Genomic DNA, 12956 nt, shown 5'->3' on the forward strand with positions numbered 1-12956 from the left:
CCCATTTATATTAGATTTCTTTCCCAGTTTACTGCTTGGTTGGAAGCTTGGATTTGGCTTCTGAGTTTAATTTGAATCACTGATTCCGTGATTTTTGAGCATAAGTTCGAATAGCAGTCAGAATTCTGTTAAGTTTTATTTGGGAAAGGGTGAGAGTACAATTTTTAGTAGTGTGCAGTATATAATAAAATGTGACTCTTTGCCTTTTCAGCCAAAGATGTAACTTACATATGTCCATTCACTGGTGCTGTACGAGGAACTCTGACTGTCACGAATTATAGGCTGTATTTCAAAAGCATGGAACGGGTAAGACTTGTTGGGTTGCATTTTGATGTGTACATGTCTGTTCTTTGCAGTTTTAGTCATTTTTGATTATTTTTAATTAAAGTGTTACTAATTAGGATTTTTATCAGCTATAATTGTACAGTATCCATTGCTCAGTTTTGTTTTTTATTTCCTTCCTTAGGATCCGCCATTTGTTTTAGATGCTTCTCTTGGTGTGATAAGTAGAGTAGAAAAAATTGGTGGTGCTTCTAGTCGAGGTGAAAATTCGTATGGACTAGAAACTGTTTGCAAGGTAAATGTCATCATAATATGTATGTAGTTTTATTTGGTTTGAAAAACTTTCTATTAATTAGACCCTCTGTTTAGGAACTGGTTTCTAGATATCAAATGGATTTGCACTAGAAATGTCATCCTAGTAGAAAAAAACAATGTTTAGGTGTAATAAATAGCTGATCTGCCATGAATTAGACTTGAATTTCTTTAGATCCAATAAAAGGTACTTTCACATTCATTATTTCATTTTGAGCCTCATAAAAATCTTGAAATAAGCATGATAGACATTTTTACCTTTAATTTACATGTTAGAAACATAAGGATCTGAGCAGTTAAGTCATGGCACTTTGTGATGGAAGAATCGGTAATGATATATTCATTATCACTTGTCCTTCCTCTTTTTAGTTCTCATAATTTTTTGGCTTCTGAAACAGAGGTTGGGAAAATTTGATATTATCGACCTTCCTGCTTTCTTGTCTGATGTGCATTCTTTAAATGCATGGATACTTGAATAAAACTTAGATTGTTACAATTTTAACAGTCTTAGATATTTAATCCATGTGCCACTTCTACAGACCACTGTTCTGCTTATTGGGGCTTAAGTAACACCTGCACACATCTGCGTTCTAGTTCCCCTTTTCCTTTCTTCTGATCTGCAGTGCCAACAGTAAAAGCAGCACTGCATGCATAACTTGCAGGATACTATTGTATGCTAGTCCTACAAGTTTTGTAAATCTGTTATTAAAGCTAATGAGTTAGTAGGTATTTTTTGCTTTTCCATTGTAGTCAGAATGGCTCTGGGTTTAATAACTGTCAACCATATGTCAAGCACATTGTCTCTTGATCACTTTTCTGTAGTGTAATAGTAAATAGAGCATAGACTACAAGAGAAATTGAAATCTTGATCATTTTAAGTAGAAGACCATTAGCAAGCCCAGACATTTGTAGGGTTTCTGCTGTGGTACTTTGAGAGATCTTTGTTGCTACAGAGTGCATATGAATATCCCTACTAGTTATAAAGATATTTTCTGAGGAAAAACAAGATATGAACTTAGGTTCCTGACCATGATTGTTTTAAACGATGGTAGAGTTAACTAGCATTCTTGTTTGGGGTCAGCTATGTAATAAAATGTTCTAATTTTTTTATGTACTGTAGGTAGATTGTGGTGGGTTGTTTCTGTGTTTAGTTTTATAGAATGGTGGGGTATAATAAAGCTATTTGGAGTTCTTCCTAGATTAAAACAAATAAAATGAAGTCTTGAAACTACTCTTTTTTGAGAGAGAGAGAGAGAGACAGGAAGGGAGAGAGGGGAATGGGAAGAGAGAGATGAGAAGCATCAACTCACAGTTGCATCGCTTCAGTTGTTTATTGATTGCCTCTCATATGTGCCTTGACTGGAGGGACTCAAGCTGAGACAGTGTCCCCTTGCTCAAGCCAGTGACTTTGGGCTTCTAGCCAGTGACTTTTGGGCTCTAGCCAGCGACCTTGGAATCATGTTGATGATCTCACGCTCAAGCCAATGACCCTGTGCTCAAGCCAACAAGCCCATGCGCTTTCAGGCATCCCCAAACTACGGCCCCTTGAGGCCATTTATCTGGCTCCCCCCCCCCCCCCCCGCCGCACTTTCGGAAGGGGCACCTCTTTCATTGGTGGTCAGTGAGAGGAGCACTGTATGTGGTTGCCCTCCAACGGTCTGAGGGACAGTGAACTAGCCCTCTGTGTAAAAAGTTTGGGGACCCCTGCTAGCAGGTGAACTCTGGGTTTCAAACCGGGCCCTCAGCATCCCAGGTTGATGCTCAGTCTCCTGTGCCACCACTGGTCAGGCCGAAATTATTCTTAATCTCATATTTTTTTCTTAGTGGTGTTAAGATATCAGTAAAGAACATGAATATCTACAATCAGACTGAACATAGAAAATTGCTTGAGGACAAATAATGGAAGGAAACCTTGGTCTTTATATCTGACTGTAGAGCCTAGATGATACCAAGCAAGCTGTTCAAAGTTTTTCTGCTGGTAGATGATTGAAGAACTTAGACATGGAGTGGAGGAAGACCTGTAGGCAGAGTATGGTTCTATTGGTTTAGTAGCAGGAGACTTACAGGGAGAAAAGCCAGTGAATTGAGTCCTGGGAAGAAAGCTGAAGTAGGAAAATAATCACCAGGCCCAATGAGAATGCAGAAATACAAAGACAGGTTTTTAATGGGGAAATTAATGACAGAAAATGGGTTTTCACAGGGAAGGGACATGTGCTGACAGTATGTTATTAGTCATGATATTAAGCTTTCAGATACAGTAGTGTCTCTAATTTCCAGTACCCACCTTCACTGACCTGTCTGGAATTCGTAAGTGGTGGTAAATTTTCTGTCCTCTGAATTCTGCCTTGTACTAGATTAGAGTATATGGTGTTTATTTTTATTTTTCTTAGTAAGGTGTTATAATTTCCTTCCTCCAGGAGATGCCTGATTTATTTTTGTATCCTCGATTCACAGATTTTAGCATTTTACAAGATAGTTCCAACTTACCTTATTTGTTCATTAAGTAAAAAAAATGAGCAAACAGTGATAGATTACTTGGATCCTAAATCTTTTCTAGGATATTAGAAATTTACGGTTTGCTCATAAACCTGAAGGGCGAACGAGAAGATCCATATTTGAGAATCTAATGAAATATGCGTTTCCTGTCTCTAATAATCTGGTAAGCTGTTTCTTATCTTTGAAAAAAAATCTGTATTTTAATTTTTGATGTAGCATAAAGAAACTTGTGTAGGCTGTCTAGAATCTCTACATTTACGATCCTGCTTTGCCATTTAACCAGATGTATAATTAAGGTTTTAGCATAATCTCTTGGACAAATTTTTTAGGTATAAGATGAGGAAACTGGATTAGCTGATTTCCAAGATCCATTTCTGTTTACTGATTTTCTATAATTATATGATCTTTCTATCCAGGGTGTACCTGTGATGAAAAGCTGTATATAATCTTCATTAGGGTTCATAATCTTCTTTTTAATTGGGATCTGACAGTTAAGTCTAGCAACTTTAAGAGGGCAGGTACTTAACTGAGTTCCTACAATGTGCTATTAATGGTGTTAGGCTCCCCCATTTATGTTTTATTATTTAAATTCCACAGTAACCCTATGGTGGTAATTATTATTTATCTTATTTTAAAGTTGAAACCAGGAGTAGGTAAGTAATTAACTCAAGGGAATAAAGTTTGGAATCAGTACTCAAGTTTGAATGTTTTTCATCAATAGGTTTCTGCCTTTCTATCTATATAAATTAAATTTTTTTTTGGCATGCAGCCTATATACCAAGAAGTTTACTCAGTATATTTTAGAATATGTAGCATAAACTTCAAAGCTGCTTAACTCCTGATATCTATAATGTCAAACTAATTATATCAGAAGACATCTTTTTGTGTGTGAAATGTCTTGCATTATTTAGAAGTAAACCTAAAATAGCTACCTATGACATTTGAAGGAAATATGGTGACATGTTAACATCTAATATGTCTTGGTGGTGGACCTCTATACTTTTCTACTAGTTTGAAAAATAGGAAAAATTAACCAATGTTTTCAAAACCATAAAACAAAAGCCAAAAGAAAAATATTTAAAAAGGACACTAATGCAAAATGTACTGGAGGTAAAGTAAATGAAAAGTCTGAATTTGTTAAGGATGCATTTCTGATTCATTGCTTCCTTAAATGTCTTTTTAGCTATTAACTTTATTTTTTTGTAGCCTCTTTTTGCTTTTGAATACAAAGAAGTATTTCCAGAAAATGGGTGGAAACTATATGACCCTCTTTTAGAATATAGAAGGCAGGTATGTATTTTTTCTTTTAATTTTAATATACTGTGTTCTTTTATTACAATGAACTAAGGAAGGAAACAGCTTTATACAGTTGTGTGGTTTTTGTTATTGATATATATATATCAATATATATATCATATATATATCATATATATATATCATATATTTTAAATGAAGTCTAATCCTGATTTTTGGGCTGCCTTTCAGTTTCTTTAAACTGCTTTTCCGCCTATGTCAATCATCTTTAATGAATCTTTACTGATCTAAGAGTTCATAGGTAAATCAGTTTACTTAAGAAATGTTTAATAATTTTTAAAATAAAGTTGTATATACATTTATATATTAATACTCTTACATATCATTAAACATTATTTACTCATTTTTTCTCTTGGGTATCCTGTAACTTTTTTGTGTATGTGTGTGTATTTTTCCGAAGTGAGAAGCATGGAGGCAGACAGACAGACTCCCGCGTGTGCCTGACCGGGATCCACCCGGCATGCCCACCAGGGGTGATGCTTGGCCCCTCTGGGGCGCTGCTCCGCTGCAGTTGGAGCCATTCTAGGGCCTGAGGTGGAGGCCATGGAGCCATCCTCAGCGCCTGGGCCAACTTGCTCTAACCTTTCGAGCCATGGCTGCCAGAGAGGAAGAGAGAGAGAGAGAGAGAGAGAGGGAGAGAGAGAGAAGGGGAGGGCTAAAGAAGCAGGTAGTTGCTTCTCCTGTGTGCCCTGACCAGGAGTTGAATCCTGGACTTTCACATGCTGGGCTGACATTTTACTGCTGAGCCAATCAGCCAGGACCACTTTTTCATAAAATATTATCAGTCATGACTAAGGTGGGTTGGTTTAATATTTGAATGCTTATTAGTCTGATTTAATTTACTACAGTAAGAGATATAGCTGAATCCAATCTTGACATCTGTGTTACAGTGAGTGTATCTTTCTCCTTATTCTTCCTCAGGACACTATTTCCCAAAGAATCCCTATTTTGCAGTACTTAAACTCTACCTGAAATAGCCTTTATTTTCACCTCCACATGTTCACTGTGCTTTCTTGATAATTTAATTGCAGATGGTATTGGTTCTGATGCCAGTTCTGATGTGGTTTGTGTACGGGGTCTTATAAAAAGCATTTTACTATACTCGCATTTGGAAAAACAGGCTGTTGTAGTAAGATTTATTCAGGTTGAAATAGAAGGTTGTTGATAGGTATTTAATGTCTCTTTTCCCTCTGTTTCACCAAGGGAAAAGTCCAGTCTTGTCCTCATTAAGCCCAGGATGAAGACCAAAGTCCAGCTAGTCTGTGCCATGGCTTAGTCCGTATCAAAGCTTCCAGTCCAAATGGTGCTCAAAGTTGGTACTTGGGAGAGTGAGGGCGGCAGCCCATGCAACATGGCTGCTTTTGGAAACAGGCAGGCTTGTTTCCAAGCAGGAAGAGAGGTAGAGTGCTTTGCTAAGTGTCCGTTTATATTTTGGGCTGGGAAAGACTAGCTTTCTTTTAAGCCAACCAAACAGTTTCTTTAAAATTTCAGAAGCTTGTGCTGGTTTCTCCCACTAACCAATCAGGTTCTTCTAGGCTAGACTGACAGGCCTCTGTGATCGCTATTCTGGCTTCTGCTGCACATGCCTTAAGGTAGAAGCACAGAAACACTTCCCCTGGCACCAGACTGGCAGTGCCTTGGTGGAATTCCTCCCAAACCTGAGTGTGGAGGGCTGAGGCTCTGGACTCTGAGGGCACAATGGGTTCCTAAATGTGCAGTTGAGCCTATGACTACTTTAGCCTTCTAGTAAACTAAGCTAAATAGGATGTTGCAGCTTCTTACTAAAGCAGGCTTTCCAAGCCCAACTAAATTTATAGAATTTAATGTCCAACTGCCTTGCCGTCTTTCCCCGTCAATATCTAGCTACCTGCCCACATTAACACAGACACATTGATTATGTCTTGGTAATTGTTAGATTTTTATATCCAGATTATTCTAGAATTCAGGTATTAAAATTATTAAGCTGTGATTTTTATATTGAGATTTTAAACATGTCATTTTAATTATAAAGCTTTTTATTTAATCACATGAGTCAAGTAAAATTTCAGATTCCTTGTTCAGTTATAAAACCATCAGTTGGCAAAATATGAAGCAGAATATAAAGTAAATGGATCAACTAAAACCAAGATTCTGCAAGTGGCATTGTACGATTTTTGCTGACCCAAACATCCATTGTCAAAATTAGCTGGAAAAAGCAACCAGCCAATCTGACAAATGTCTGTAGAATTGTAAAAATGAAGAATATTTTTTTGGGAATCTGGGCAGAAATTGCTATCTATTCTAGTAGCATTCATCATAAAACTTTGGAAAGTGGATGAGATAACTGTGTCCGGAGAAAAGAAGTAAATTATTATTGAAGAGAAAAAATAAGTTAAAGAGTAAATGAACAGCCATGCGCATGCCGAAAGAGAATTATGAAGTGGGAAATGTGGCAGTCAGAATAGCGTATTGAACTCTACATTAAATCATATGCCTTATGGTTCTTGACCTACTAGATGAATTTGATGACTTTTTTTCTGCAGAGGTAGACACTTTATTTTTCTCTGAATAAATCAAGCTAAAGTCTAGTGGAAAAGTGTTTGGTTAGAAGACTTTTTTTTTTTAAACACATTATGGAAGAAAATGAAAATCTCAGTATAAAATTTAAGACTAAAGAAAAGCATCAGAGCATTCCTTTTTTTTAACTTGAAGTTGGAAGTGGTAATACTTGCACTCTGTGTAGAGTTCAGAAGGTACTAAAGAGCATGTTGAAAGGCACATAACCTTCTAGGCCAGCCTTGTCCCCTGCGTCTCAGTTCCTTTCCATTTAGGAAATATTGTGACTGGTTATCTATATATCCTTTCAGAGATTTTATGCCTGCTAAAATTTTGTATGTATGTCTAGTATTTTTTTAATGCAGATGATAGCGTTTTGTGCACACTTGCTGTGGCTTTTTCTTTTTCTTTTAATTCAGTGAGAGGAGAGGAGGCAGAGAGACAGACTCCTGCATGCGCCCCAACTGGGATCCACCTGGCAAGCCCACTAGGGGGCGATGCTCTGCCTTTTTAGCACATTGCTCTGTTGCTAGCAACCAAGCTCTTCTTAGCACCTGAAGCACAGGCCGTGGTGCCATCCTCAGCTCCCAGGGCCAACTTGCTCTAATGGAGCCATGGCTGCAGAAGTGGGGGGAATGGAGAGGGAAGCTAGGGGGGAGGGAGAAGCAGATGGGTGCTTCTGCTGTGTGCCCTGACCAGGAATTGAACTGGGGACATCCACATGCTGGGCTGATGCTCCATCACTGAGCCAACCGGCCAGGGCCTTGCTGTGCGTTTTTGTGTTTGTTTGTAAAAAGGCTACTGGCATAGTGCCTGAACTTAGTAAGTGCTCAATAAATGTATTTTTTATTATAATATGGTTTCTTTTTCTGTAATAAGTTGTCAGAGCTCATAAAATTTAAAAAATATATATATTTAAAATTCCAACCATTTAATACAATGGCTTAATTTTCTGTAGAATGGAGGGTGGAAAATTTTAAGGGTCTTACTAGGAAATTCTGCATGTTTATGTATATAATATATATTGAAGGACCCAATTAAAGCTTAATAATCAGTGTGTTTCTAAAAAATGTTTTAAGTAGTCTTTTTGGTGTCTTCTGTTATTTATTTGCTTTTCTAATATGTTTTAGATGAGCAATAGTCTAGTACTGTAATGTAGAAGTGAAAAATTCACTTTAGGTATATAAGTGATAAATACAGGGCAGGGCAAAAGTGGATTTACAGTTGTGAGTACGTGAAACACATTTCATTCTTGTAGTAGTATTTATTAATTATTCTATTATTTCCCACACAAACATCTGTGAACCTACCTTTGCCCCACCCTGTATATATATATGGCATTGTGGTGCCTCTCCTCTCAGATATTTTTGTATAGATGAATGGAAGTAAAATCAAGCATCCAATGAAACTGAATGAAACCGTTCTTTTTAAGATGGGCAGTATTTGCAGTCTCATTGTTTCCTTATTATTGGGTATGCTTCGCACAGACTGAGCACACAATCAGTATTTAATGACTTAATTAATCTATTAACATAAAATTGAACATCAAAAAGAATACCTGTTACTACATTAGAATGTCTCGTCCTAACAGGCTGGTCACCACAGGCCCCATAACCATTCCGACAACTTAACGCTGGATAGTGGAGATAATAGAGATTGGATAGCATGGCTTCTGTTCTGATGTCTTATAATATTTTAGTTGGGCAGTAATTTGTCTTATGTGTTTTTCACATATAGGGAATTCCGAATGAAAGCTGGAGAATAACAAAGATAAATGAACGCTATGACCTTTGTGATACATACCCTGCCCTCTTGGTTGTGCCAGCAAATATTCCTGATGAAGAATTAAAGAGAGTGGCAGCCTTCAGATCCAGGGGCCGTATTCCAGTGAGTGGGAAGCTGTGATGAGACTTTGCAGATGCTTTTGTACTCTTATGTACATGCTACTGAGATTAACAAATGGGAGGATGGATGCAGGATAGTAATAGTTATAGCAGCTGACCAGGCAGTGGTGCAGTGGATAGAGCCTCGGACTGGGATGAGGAGGACCCAGGTTCGAGACCCCAAGGTCGCCAGCTTGAGCGCGGGTTCATGTGGTTTGAGCAAAGCTCACCAGCTTGGACCCAAGGTCGCTGGCTCGAGCAAGGGGTTACTCGATCTGCTGTAGCCCCATGGTCAAGGCACATATGAGAAAGCAATCAGTGAAAAACTAAGGTGTCGCAACAAAGAGCTAATGATTGATGCTTCTCATCTCTCCGTTCCTGTCTGTCTGTCCCTGTCTATCCCTCTCTCTGTCTCAGTAAAAAAATAAATAAATAAAAAAGAAATAATAGTTATAGCAGCGGTCTTTTATGGGGATATTAGAGAATTAGGCAGTGGCGCAGAGGATAGAACCTCGGACTGGGATGAGGAGGACCCAGGTTCGAGACCCCAAGGTCGCCAGCTTGAGCGCGGGTTATTTAATAAAACTAATACTGGGGAAAAGATTGATTAGAGAAGTGTCTGGAAAGTTTGACATGGGTGTTAGAGAAGTGCACAGACTCACGTGATTCTTAACTTGAAAACAGAGTTGGTTCTTTGTATTATTTACTGTTTCTTTATCTTTTTTTTTTTTTTTGCATTTTTCTGAATGTTTCTTTATCTTAATATACATTCTTTAGTCATGGTGATAAATGCTCTTTTTCTTTAAATCCTAGAAAGAAGAAAATTACAAAATCTTGATGAGTTACTGTGTGCTAGAAAGATCAGCTCAAATAATTTTACATACAAAATCCATAGGTTCTAAAGACAGGCAGTTTTGCTGATATAGTAATAAAAATTTTAAAGTGGGGCTTACTTAGCTCCCTTTTAATGCAGGTTTTCTAGAGATAACTCTTCCCCAAAATCAATGACTTTTATAAATCAATACCTTATTAATGAATTAGACCAAGTTTTCCACATCCCAGAGTTGGCTTGAAAGAAAGATGATATTTGATAGCAGCCTCATATATCTTTTCATGGTTAGGCTGCTTATCCAATTAAAAAGCAGTTTTATAGAGTAAGGTTTTTAAGAAGAATTATAGACATAACTATATAGAGGGTATGTTGCCATTTTCACCTCCTTTAGGTTTTATCATGGATTCATCCTGAAAGTCAAGCCACGATCACTCGGTGCAGCCAGCCCATGGTAGGAGTGAGTGGGAAGCGAAGCAAAGAAGATGAAAAATACCTTCAAGCCATCATGGACTCCAATGCCCAATCTCACAAAATCTTCATATTCGATGCCCGGCCAGGTGTCAATGCTGTTGCCAATAAGGTGAGATTATTTTCCATTATTTAAGGTTACAGTTTCATGAATCAGCTGAGTTTGGTGGGAGCCACAGTGTAGTAGAAAGAGTTCAGGCTTTTCAGTGATAAAGACGTAGATGCTAATCCAAGGCTCTCCTACTTGGTGGTATGACTTTGAGTTCATTATTTAGTCTTTTTAGACCATAAGTTGCTCATTTGTAAAATGAGAATAATAACTAACAAGATTGTTGGGAACAAGAATCATCTAATCAAAAATAGTGCTTACATAAAGGTGTTCAGGAATGACTAGTTTCTCCCTTCTCCGAATGACAACTGAGTAAATGACTGGCTCAGGTCTGCACAGCACGCTGTTGTAATCTTGAAGTGGTGTTCGCCTGTCCAGTGGCGCCCTCTTCTGACCGCCCTCCGCTTGTACAGGTTATTCAGACCAAAGACTTGCAGTTGTTGAGCTGGAGCAGTTGTCCTGATTACTGCTATAGAATAAATATTTGTGTTGTGGAAATAGAAACTCCTGTTTAGTTGACAAAATCTACCATAGGAAAGAGAAGAGAGAAACTTAACTTTAAGAAGGTACCTCTTTTTTTGTTTTCTAAATCCCAGTAAGTAATGTATATGTACAAGGTGGGGCAAAAGTAGGTTTACAGTTGTGAGTACATGAAGCACAGAGTTCATTCTTGTATTATTATTTATTAATTATTGTATTATTTTCCATGCAAACAAATCTAAACCTACTTTTGCATCACCCTGTATTATAGAAGAACAATGCCGATGAGGAAAAAGAAGAAAATATTTTAAAACACCTTTAATTCTGTAACTAGGAGTGAAACATGATTAAATCATGGTTATACTTATGTACTTACTCATATATTGGAAACAGAATGACATAATTGTAATTTAAAAAAAATTGACACTATATCTTTCTATCATCTATAACATTATTTTAAGGGTACAATAATACCAACTATTGTTGGATATTTAGTTTTTGGAGGGGCTTTTACTAATATTAACAATGCTTAGGTCAGTGATAGTCAACCTGGTCCCTACCGCCCACTAGTGGGTGTTCCAGCTTTCATGGTGGGCGGTAGTGGAGCAACCAAAGTATAAATAAAAAGATAGATTTAACTATAGTAAGTTGTTTTATAAAGATTTATTCTGACAAACTTAGTGAAAATCTGACATAAAGTACTTGGTAAGTAATTATTATTATATGCTTTAAGTTGCTGTAACTCTGCTTTATAAATTTTATAAAGTAAAGTTACTTCCCTATTTTATAAATCACCATTACTGTGGAACCAGTGGGAGGTTAGAAAATTTTACTACTAACAGAGATACAAAAGTGGGCAGTAGGTATAAAAAGGTTGACTATCCCTGGCTTAGGTGATCATCCTTTAAATTGTGGAGCCATGTACCTAATTTTTTCATTTTATTTAAAGTTTCAAGGGCATTGTGAGTTTTAGTCATTCTCTATGAAACTGTAAACATTCCTTCTTAACAGAGCAATGAGATAATGAGTATATGAAGCCCGTAGCCCAGGGACTGGCAGATATTTTTCCAGGAATGACTTGTCCCTCACCTACATTTTATACCTTGAATTAGCAGGAATGAGCCTTAGGAGGAGAGAGGGAGAGAGGACTGTAAGGCCAGAAAGGTGGTAGACAATGTTGTACTCATCTTAAATTTCCACATGTATTTCACTATGGAAGTCCCCTCTTTTTTTAAAGAATGAAATATTTATTTTTCTGATTCAAAATATGTATTAGAAAATGTAAAAAACTAGGAAGGCTTAGATAAAGTAATCAAAATCACATAATCAGTAATATTTTGATATACTTTAATTATTTTCTCTATGCATTTAAATTTAACTTGGTTATTTTGTTTCACTTTTTTCTTTTACCATTGTATTATAAGAATTATTTCTTTTCATGAAATATTCTTTAAAAGTAATAGTACTCATCATATAGGTATATCATTATTCATTTAATCATTCTTTTAATATTGGGCTTTTAAGTATTTGAATATTATTTAAGTATTTTATATTAAGTATTTTAATATATAGCTGAAATAGGTATCTTCTGTTGGCATCCTTGATTATTACTTTAAAATACGGAATGTCTCAAGAGGCTCATGGTTTATGGTTGATTCTCCATTTTGGGTTGTGAACAGCTGTTGATGACTCCGTGCCTAAATATGTTAATTCACTGGGACTGCAAAGTGGTGATATTCTAATTTCATGACTTCTTTTTCAGCTATTAGTTGAACTATTTCTAAAAAGAAATACTTTCAGTTATCTGTACAGCTAGTGCTCGACTTATGACCACGATTGGCTCTGACAGACTGGTCGTAACACGATTGGGTCGTAAGTTGAGTAGGCTATATGGACAGTACTGTGAAATGTTATAAAAATCTTTTAAGTCATATTTTATCATAATTTTCTTGCATTATTATATATTATAATTTTCTTTGTTCATTTTATGCCATTTGTATCTTCTCTACACCATTTTGTTTCTTATTTTTACATTTGTCAGGTTTAAGTAAAACTCTGCATTATCAGTACAACTGGTTTAATATTTGCAAAGACAGTTTCCTCTTGGTAGACATCTTGGGAGGGGTTTGATGAAAAATATCCAAGACACAAAACACAAATTGCTGAACCAAGTCTGGGATAACAGTTGAAATGGTGCACATGGAGATGGTAGCACTGTCGTATGCGCAGCTGGGCAATGCTTGCG

General features: G+C 36.8%; 1 protein-coding gene across 4 annotated transcripts in view; it reads left to right on the forward strand.

The window, feature by feature from the left end:
- Positions 1 to 12956, forward strand: part of MTMR2 (myotubularin related protein 2) — a 135602-nt gene that overhangs the window by 105576 nt on the left and 17070 nt on the right. For all 4 annotated transcript variants that reach the window (XM_066248081.1, XM_066248092.1, XM_066248101.1 and 1 more), the window contains 6 exons: positions 212 to 306; positions 467 to 577; positions 3152 to 3253; positions 4297 to 4380; positions 8677 to 8826; positions 10046 to 10234. In XM_066248081.1, coding sequence (XP_066104178.1) covers positions 212 to 306; positions 467 to 577; positions 3152 to 3253; positions 4297 to 4380; positions 8677 to 8826; positions 10046 to 10234 — 731 coding nt within the window. The remainder of the gene's footprint in view (positions 1 to 211; positions 307 to 466; positions 578 to 3151; positions 3254 to 4296; positions 4381 to 8676; positions 8827 to 10045; positions 10235 to 12956) is intronic.

This window comes from Saccopteryx bilineata, chromosome 1 (genome assembly GCF_036850765.1).
Source record: "Saccopteryx bilineata isolate mSacBil1 chromosome 1, mSacBil1_pri_phased_curated, whole genome shotgun sequence".
In the NCBI taxonomy this organism is placed as follows: Eukaryota; Metazoa; Chordata; class Mammalia; order Chiroptera; family Emballonuridae; genus Saccopteryx; species Saccopteryx bilineata.